This window comes from Stegastes partitus, unplaced genomic scaffold (genome assembly GCF_000690725.1).
Source record: "Stegastes partitus isolate 25-593 unplaced genomic scaffold, Stegastes_partitus-1.0.2 Scaffold111, whole genome shotgun sequence".
NCBI classification, from domain to species: Eukaryota; Metazoa; Chordata; class Actinopteri; family Pomacentridae; genus Stegastes; species Stegastes partitus.
Window position 1 is genome coordinate 724,658 of NW_007577842.1, and position 9,327 is coordinate 733,984.

The following is a 9,327-nucleotide window of genomic DNA, read 5'->3' on the forward strand; positions in this document are numbered from 1 at the left end:
CATACATTGATCTCTGAGATACAGATTGGTGAGTCAAGCTGGCTGCGGACGAGACAAAGAGTTTACTGGAGGAGGAGGGAGAGGTCAACGTGGAGCAGGCCAACGGGGAACCAGAGGGCCCGGTAGGCAAGCAGCTCTCCGGGTCACGCAACCTGATGGTGCGAGTGGAGCTGGAATGGGACATCCCCATGGCGGTGACGCTGCCCATCCAGGTGCAGCCTGACCCGGTAAACCAGCCATTCCCCTTCCTGGACACCACTCTGGCCGACCTGGGCATCCAAGAGTGAGTAAGTGTGAGGGAGCTTCAGGGAGATTTATCATAACAAGTGTGTGTTCATGTCATTTGTGTTTGTCACAGGTCAGAGGTGAAGGAGAGGGTGGTGTGGGTGGACACCAAGAAGACACAGGTGAAGAACAAAGCAGGGAAGCTGAAGGAGAAAGAGATCACCATCCTCGAGGTGAGACTTCAAGATCCATCCACAGGGATTTAAAAGCGAAGTGGAATGACGCCAGTGTGTTGGTTTGGTTTTAGGTGCGAGTTAAAGCCCAGAAGCCTGGAGACAAACAGCTCCAGGAGGTCCTGTATAGCACTGAGGCCCACACCGATCGCTCCTTCTGCCGCACCGGGATGAACATTGTGCCCTGGAAACAGAGATACGCAGGTCTGGAAGCAGCTTAAATCCATTCAGAGACAGAAAAGAATCTGTAAAGCTTTTAATGTCATTTCTGCTGCTGATAAAAGGGTCACCTCAGGGTTTCTGGATTCAGATATCTCCCAAAAAAAGGAAAATATATCTGCGGTGTGCCACCGCGCCTCAGCAGTCGCTCAGTGACATCTCAGATAAACGGGTGAACTGTCAGGCCGATGTGCTGTGCCGCAGCCACCAGCGTTGACATGAGATCATCCAAAATATTACAGCAGTGTCCAAACAAAACCTAGGACCTCAGCGGCGTCAGGAATTTATGACGATCCGGTGGACTTGTTTGAATAAATACCGTTTAATTTATCTCTTGTAGCAGAATTAAATTATTCTGAACAGAAAACAAGGGTTGTTGTGACTTAGATCAACAAACTAGGGATGAAGCCAACAATCAATGAGGAAACAGAGAATATTACTGTTTATTTTCCTTTGCTGTGTTTGCACCTTCACATGGTTGCGTTCACAACTGACAAAGATGTGTGGAATTTGTCCCTCTCTGCATCAACACTTCCAGACATTCACGTGTGTGTCAAGTGGGAAATGTGCTTAAAGATCCTATTTTATACCTTTTTTTTTTACAAGTTAATAGAACTCTTACCTCAGAATGTTCACTTTCAGCTCAAAGTTCTGCACAGGTGACTTCTAATGTGCCTACAATATTATAGGTTTTAGGTCTGGTCATGTTTTGTGGATCTCCAGTAACCGGGGACAGTTATTGCTATATTAAGAAATGGATTTTACATCACATGAGCCCCTTTAAAAGTTGTTCTCTGCCCGTGTGTGCTTTAGGAGAGAACGGACTGGCACCAGTGCAGCTGACGATGGCGTTGGACGTGGAAAACCAGCAGCCTGGTGTCACTGAGGATCAGGGACAACGGGAGATCTAAGGAGCAGCAGAATCACCATAGTCCAAAATAAAGGAGGAGTGCGATTTCATGGGAATCTACAAGCTGGCCATTTGGTTACTCTTTTTGTTAGGAAACAAAAAGGGCGAAGTAAATGTTCAATTGTCCACAGCAAAGCACATTTTTGATGCAAGTTTGCATTTATTTAGAGGCTTTAAAAGGTCGTCACTTTCGTTTTCTGCAGAGACCGAAAGGCTTGACAGTAACTGCACAGTGAACGGCAATATCCTGTTAAATATTTGAAGCATTAGTTAAAAAAAAAAAAAGATAAACATTTTGTTCAATTTGTATTGCAGGATACTGTTTCTAAATACTAAAAAGTAGCATCAAAGTTCTGCTGCATATGGTCACAGGTTGAGTTGCTGAGCATTAACAGTTTACTAAGGGTAAAGTAAGTGCTGTTTTTAATAACAAATGAGCATATGTGCAGTTAGTCAAGAGAGCTGTATTGGTTGTTAGCCCCATTACAGACGCCACTTAGTATGCAGCAGTGAAATCTCCAAATAAGGCAATGTTAGAAGAGAGCACCTCAACTCCTGCTGATTTAAAGAGGGAGATGGGAATGAAAAATTGTATTTACCAGGAGACTAAATTCGTTGCTTCACACTGACAGCAAAGCCAGAGGTCTGTCCAAATAGTGGAAAAGGGGCGGAGTAGCAATTAATGGTAACACATTACAGGAAAAACAAAATAGAATACACAGGATGGTAAACCAGAATTCGTAAAATAATAAAACTTCAACATGCACGTAAACAAATAAATTAAAAGTTAATACTCAGAAGCAGAACTGCTGAATGTAATAATAACCGTAGCAGAATGGTTCAAGTGCTGTATTTAGATCATTTTAGAGGGAAACTTCACACACAACTGTCCCGTTTTCCACCTATAGTACAAAAATTTGTGGCCTCGGCCAGCTGTCACTGAGGAGTGGAAGGGTGTGTGAGGGTTACGAGGCAGTGACGGCTGCACTCAGTATGGCGTGCTGCTCTGCTGGAAGAGATGTCACAGCTGCTTGGAACTCTGCACAGTGGTTCTGGGCAAATTGTTTCATCAGTAGAACTGCAGTGTTCTGGGTTTCTGTGGAGAGGCAGACTAAGAGTTAGGGATGACGATGAAACACTGAAAAGAGATTACTAAAAGAGGAAAGAACTGATAAGAGTGCAGACTATGCAGTGTCTGACTGAGGATGATCTGTCAGATAAAATGTCAAAGTGTGTCAGCTGTGCTTTGTTTTCTGCTTTTGATAACACTGGAAGCACAATAATTGACTGACTGGTGACTCTCTCAGTGCCTTCTAAGAAAACAGGCTTCCTGTTATGAAAGAAATTTTCACCTTTATTGACATTCTTGTTGCCCATGACGTGACTGGACGCAGCAACTATTGGCTTCATTAGTTTCACAACCTGAAAGGGAAAATCAGAATTAAAAAAACAAAAACATGGTTGCATTCAAAATCTAAATCTGTGGACTAAATGTAATGTGTGAGATGCCACAGTAAAGGATTTTCATCTGACCACAAATCTGCTCTGAATGTTTTGGTTTCTACATTGTGTCCCCATTTCTTTAGGGTTAGGATCCTGACGTGATCTTATGGTGGATTGTAAAAAAAATACTGTTTAACAAGCAACATTTAATTAAAAAAAATATTTCAAGACAGATTGGCCTGCTGTTGGTCCATACGAAGCATCATTCTAAATATCTGTACAGCTGGTCTAGCATGATTAATGTAGACTAATCACACGTCCTGCATGTGTTTGTTATCATCATCTTAGTAATAATTATTATATTTTCCCAGACCACATACAGACAGACAGGATTTTTATTAAGTATTACAATTTATAGCTTGGATCACAACAGAGGCACACTTTTTTTTTTACACATTCAATGGAAATGTTAATGGCAGATATAAATGGGCTTTCTGCTGTACCAGAGCAGGACTGTGTGTGTAGAGCATAGCCAGACAGCTAAACACCGTGTTGTTCTCCTCCATGTCCTCTTTGAGTGGAAGATGAGACACCAGAGCAGGCACAACCTGTTAGAGAGCACACTTTGTTATTTGAATGGACTACCCATACAGAAATTTTACAGCACATCGTGGGTCTTCTGCTGTTCGTGGAGTTTGCAGTGAATATCCTACTGTTGACTATACATTTAAAAAAAAAAAAAAAAAAAACCATTAGTTGGCCAAAGTCTGCTTGATAGGACGTACCTGCTCCAGAGGGACAGCTTCCACATTGCTCAAGATCATCCTGCAGAGAGCACCACAGAGGTTGTCAATCACCCTGGCATCTGATTCCTTAGTCAGCAGGTTGGAAAACACAGACAGCATCATGGGATAGTCTCTGGAACACACTTAGCTAAGGACCAGGCCTTGGGTCATATAATACATTAAACAAACAAAAAACATTGACGATAAAATTGATATAAAACACTTATTTAAGACAGAATCACACTCAGCTAAGAAGGATACGATACAACAATGGGTCCAGCAGCCTGAGCCAGGCATCCCAGTCCAAACACGCTGTTGTTGCGAACCTCAGGATCGCTGTCCCTCACTCCAGCCACCAGCACAGGGAGCAAGCGGTTGGACAGTCGGCCCGCCACTCCTCGGCCCCCAGGCGCACTCACTAGAGCTTGGAGGATTTCTCCAATTGTACCCAGAGAGAAAGATCGCTCCGCCACCGTGCCTGTGGATTTCTTTTAAGAAAGGAAAAGTGTGAGTGTGACAGTAACCAAATAGGATGCATCTTACACATCTTACACCTTAAGTGCATTTCAATTGCTTGTAACACATCAAACTGGAGGACTTCATTGGGACTGGGATCCTGCAGGTCATGAGGAACACAACAAATCTCGCAGGAGTGGGCGGTCTTAACTTTGCTGCTGTTGGAAGCAAGCAGTCAAAATATTCACTTGAGAGAAGATCAAATCAGGTTCTTAAAATTCTAAGTAAAGCAAAGTCTGTGAATAGAGATATTTTTTTGTTACTGACAATAACAGAAGAGTCTGACTTAGTTGCGGCAAGTGTGCAAAGCACAAATCTGGGATCATGCAAGTATGAAGTGCATATATACTACATTAGAATGACTAATTCTTATGAATGCAGTAATAATTGAAACATTTAATTACTAGCATGTATGGATCACCTTATTTACACTACATAGTACAATAAAGTTTTTTTCCTGTTGTACAGGGGAAGATACAAAATCTGTGGATCTCTATTGTTTGAGCATGAATGGTCAAAATGTTTGACAGGAGCAGGGGGCACGGGTCAGAAATCCAGCAAGATTAAATACACTGTCCAATGCAGAGCTCCAGAAATGTTTCAAGGCAGATGTCTTTGCTGCAGCTGAGTACTTTGTCAGTAAGAAGTAGCTTGTTTTACAGATGTGAAGCACCTCATGGATACAGAAAAGATGTTATCTTTCTGCTACTCCAAACTTCCACTTTTTCTTTGAAGGTACAAGCTGATACTTATAGATGACACGCTAATCCATAATCACTTGCCTTTAAAACTGCTGAGCTGTGCAGGTGGTGATACCAAGCATCCTTGTTTCTATGAAAGTGATGACATTTTCAAGCAACAAATGCCACCTTTTTTCATTTAAGCAGTCAGTCTCTCTGAGACTGAGCTTGTAGTTCCATTTAGATCATTTCCCTCCTTGCTGCACTTTGTAAAGGATCAGCAGCTACAGTGTTAACAGCTGCAGAGGACTGGGAAAGACTTTTTTAAAAAACCCAAAGTGAAAGAGTAAGTAGGCTTCTGTGTCCGAGTCAGTGTGTTTAAACTCACAGTTTTGCCCATGATGAGAGGCAGCAGGTCATTGAGGAAGGGGGCAAAGCTGTCAGCAGGAACAGCAGAGGCCACCAAGGGGATTCCCTCTCCTGCAAACTCCTGGAGCATGGCATCGTATTCGGCCTGAAACAGACAGCACATAAACACAAAACACACTGAATAACTGGACAAGAAAAAAAAATAACATAGAAAAACAAAAACAAAAAAATGCACTTATGGAGCTTAATAAAAAAAAAAGTGCTGAAAGATTTTTTCGAATGTAGTTGCTAGAATCCTTCACTCGTATACTTTAGACATTTTGGCAGATACTTTTATATTGACTGTATCAGTGTAGTCAATGGACACTTAAATGTGGGAGGTCATAGAACATACTGAAGCTCTTGTGCTTCCTTTGGAGTGCAATATTTTCTCCATTCACCTTCACAGGATACATCATCGTGTTGCATCCAGTAACATATTCATCAGTGTACAGTATAAAAATTATATATAAATCTGCCCTAATTTGGTGGCAGTCAATAACAGGTCACTTGTATATAGCATGTGTAAACAGACGCTAATGTTCATAACGGATTTGCAGCACCTGTTGATCTTCATCATCAGCTTCATCGCCACCATCCTGACAAGTCATCTAAGTGGACAAAGAGAAAACAAATTTTAAAAAAACAATGATTGGAGGGTTTTTACAACTCAACATTCATCTGGTAATGTTGAAAGTTATTTTAGCAAACTTAACTTCGACAAATAACATTTTAAAATCGTCTCACCTTTTTCTTGAGCACGTCACGGATGACATAGCTGATCTCTTTGAGGCGTGATGGGTTTCTGAAAACCTCCCCCTTGCAGGACTTGATGACACTGTTTATGGATTCCAGGACACTCATTACAACTTGACGCTCAGGCTCTGTTCGCACTGTTTCCACAAAGCAAGGAAGCACCACTTCCAGCAACTTCAACAGGGCTGCATGAGGGAAACAAGAGGTACAGCAATGACAGGCAAAATTAGATAAAGGCAACAGCACTGATTACTGTTTGACAGTCTTACAAAACTAAGAACATTTCTGAGTTATCTTGTTTCTGTCTTATTTGCAATTGGATATATTCCTGCAGTATATGTACTATACATCAGTTTACAGTCTTGTTGCATATGCCTGGATTTTGGTAATTAATTTTCACTACAGCAGACAGCAGCGCTGCACACATTTCTGTACTCCTGTATTACCCTGGTGGTTGGCCTCAGTGGGATTCTCCTTCCACACTTTGTGCTGAGCTTGACAAAACTGACCCATGGCTCCAAATGCTGCCCTGCGGACGTCCTCGTGGGGAAACTATCGAGGGAGGGAAGCAAGGGAGGATATAAAAAGGCATCAAGCTACAGCATAATAGTACTGCACAGAAAAAAAAAACTAACAGACCACTCGCACATTGCAAAACCAAGGATGCAAGTTTTTCTGGGTTAAACTGAAATCTTTGTGTCACTTCATTCCTTCTAGTTCCACAAAGGAACATGTAAGCAGACAAGGAGAGGACGAATTAGGAGAAACTGTACAGACAGGTCAACAAAAATAAATATTATCTGTATTACATATAAAATGTTTTGTTTGAGGCTAATTTATGCAACATTTAATAATAATAATTTAGAGCATCTCTAACAAGTTATTGTGGGTTATTATGGTAATATAACCTATTTTATCACCTATGAGGTTCTCAAAGACAAATGGCATGAAATTTAAAAATTCACATGTAATTGATCTCTGTTAAAATAGCTTTTAAACCCAGCATCAGACAAACAAAGGCCTCCAAAACTGGCAGTATTAATCCACCTACAGACACTTATATTTATAACCAGACACACTCTCGCAGAGGAACAATGTATGCACAAATACAGACCACAAAGCCGCTTTCACAGCACATTAGACAGAGAGGGATGATTGGGCCGAACAGCTAGCCAGAATGACTTACATCTCTCATCTCATAAACCTGCTGGAAGCTGGACTCCAGGAAGGGCTGGAAGGCAGCACTGTCAGGGAAAAACACAGCAGCACTTGTTGGAAATTACACACACATACTAAAAACTGAAAATTCTGACAAAATGTAACAGTTTTTTTAATCACACATCTTGACAAAATAGACAGTAAATGGACAAAAATATATTCACCATCACCAAAGAATATAATGACTTTATGATTTAACTTCACATTTAACATAATGACCAATGCTAGTAATAGAATTGCTGAGAGTAGAGTGAGACTGGGGGAGAGGCAAAAGAAGAACTGAATAAATGCTATAACTACATCATCTGTAAATATCTATGTTACCCAGTGTTGAAGGCAATCTCTCCCAAGGCATCACAGGCATCTTCCTTTTCATCAATGTAGGCATTTTCCACACTGAACCTGAGAGATGGACATGTGATGTCAGTGAAAGCCTTCTTTTGCTGAACAGTGGTAACAAATGTACCTGCATGTGTGTACGTATGCATGAGCCCTACCCTGCAACATCATGAACATCTGTCTCCGACTCATCTTCCAAAAAATCATCCGCATCTTTTTCTTCTTCATTGTCTTCATCGTCATCATCGTCCAGCAGGACAAATGTCTTGTCCTCCTCAAGGTGTGCCTCAAAAGAAGAAAGATAGGAGGATGAAAAGTGAATCACTGTATCGTTTATTTTCTGCATAGCTTTGAAAGTAGTTTTCAGTGTGCTGTGTGTATACCATGATGCCTTCATTGGACTTCAATGCGAGTAACATAACAGTTGTTATGGCAGTGAGGTGAGGAGTCAGGCATTCAGGACTGTCTATGGATACAGCGGAATATAGACTGTATCTGACAGAGAAAAAAAACAGAGAAGGATGAAGGAAAAGTTGCTGAAAATCATAGATGTTTAAAGTGGGTTCCAGCTGCTCTGTAATACTCTCTGTGAAGACCACAACTAAACAGAGGCATTAAAAACAAAACCCCTTCTGTTAAAGTGAAGACAAGTAAATTGGAACACTGTTTTTTACAGTCTACCATATGAAGCAGTGTTACTTGTATTGTTACTTTTGTTCAGTTTATGCTCTGAAAAACAAGCAGTGTTTGGTCTGGTCCAATGAGAGGAGGGAAAAAAGAACACACACTAAGTTACATACGTGCAGCGTCTTAGGTCAGGGTCATCAATGGTTTCAGTGAGGTTGAGGCCCAGCTGGACACATTCTGCAGCAAGAGGACTGAAGACATCTTTGCCAACGGTACGGGCCAGCACAGACAGAGTGTCTAAGAGCAACAAAACATGATCATCATCGATGCATTCATGCTGTTGAGTTTGCAACTGGCTTACTTTGAGTAAAGACCTTACAGAAATTGTATGACAAAATAACACCAGGGGATAAGTAGTTGTATTTCTGTTCTAAAGGAAAACATGTTTAGATGCAATTCTAGATGGTTTACCTACCCAAGGATTGAGTTTGCAGAGACCTCATTTCCTCTGTGGTGGTAGTCAGGAAGCCCTTTAAGCTTTCAATCACTGGAGGGAAGTAAGGAACCAGAAGCTCCTTGGCAGCATTGGCTGATAAAGTAATTTACAGTAATTCAGGGACTGGGTCACTTTGTTTTCATTTAAGCCGCAACATCTCTGTTTGATAGCTTGTGTCTTCAGCTAGTACATGGCTACTGACTGATATAATAGCAAACTAATGCTCAAAATTGCTACTATTATAATGACTTAGACAATCATATTATATGTGTCGTATGAGGAGAAAGAGATGCAACGGTATTAGCTTAACCACAAGTTTTTAGAATGAGCCAGACAAATTGCATGATTATTTTCTCATATATGTCTCAGAACAACCTGTCCAGGGTGTCCCCTGTCTTCGCCCTAAGTCGGCTGGGATAGGCCCTAGGCCCCAGGCCCCAGGCCCCAGGCCCCAGGCCCCAGGCCCCAGGCC

The 9,327-nt window shown here is 41.5% G+C and overlaps 1 protein-coding gene across 1 annotated transcript in view; it reads right to left on the reverse strand.

Moving 5' to 3' along the window:
- Window positions 1-1,096: 1,096 nt before the first annotated feature.
- Window positions 1,097-9,327, reverse strand: part of ipo4 (importin 4) — a 15,291-nt gene continuing 7,060 nt past the window's right edge. The window contains exons 16-30 of the mRNA XM_008277956.1: window positions 8,835-8,948; window positions 8,533-8,656; window positions 8,116-8,227; window positions 7,891-8,018; window positions 7,718-7,795; window positions 7,362-7,419; window positions 6,622-6,727; window positions 6,167-6,360; window positions 5,983-6,030; window positions 5,400-5,525; window positions 4,077-4,303; window positions 3,816-3,948; window positions 3,534-3,638; window positions 2,940-3,009; window positions 1,097-2,683 (exon numbers count right to left, since the gene is read on the reverse strand). Of these exons, the coding sequence (XP_008276178.1) occupies window positions 2,553-2,683; window positions 2,940-3,009; window positions 3,534-3,638; window positions 3,816-3,948; window positions 4,077-4,303; window positions 5,400-5,525; window positions 5,983-6,030; window positions 6,167-6,360; window positions 6,622-6,727; window positions 7,362-7,419; window positions 7,718-7,795; window positions 7,891-8,018; window positions 8,116-8,227; window positions 8,533-8,656; window positions 8,835-8,948 (1,754 nt within the window). The 3' untranslated portion in view covers window positions 1,097-2,552. The remainder of the gene's footprint in view (window positions 2,684-2,939; window positions 3,010-3,533; window positions 3,639-3,815; window positions 3,949-4,076; window positions 4,304-5,399; window positions 5,526-5,982; window positions 6,031-6,166; window positions 6,361-6,621; window positions 6,728-7,361; window positions 7,420-7,717; window positions 7,796-7,890; window positions 8,019-8,115; window positions 8,228-8,532; window positions 8,657-8,834; window positions 8,949-9,327) is intronic.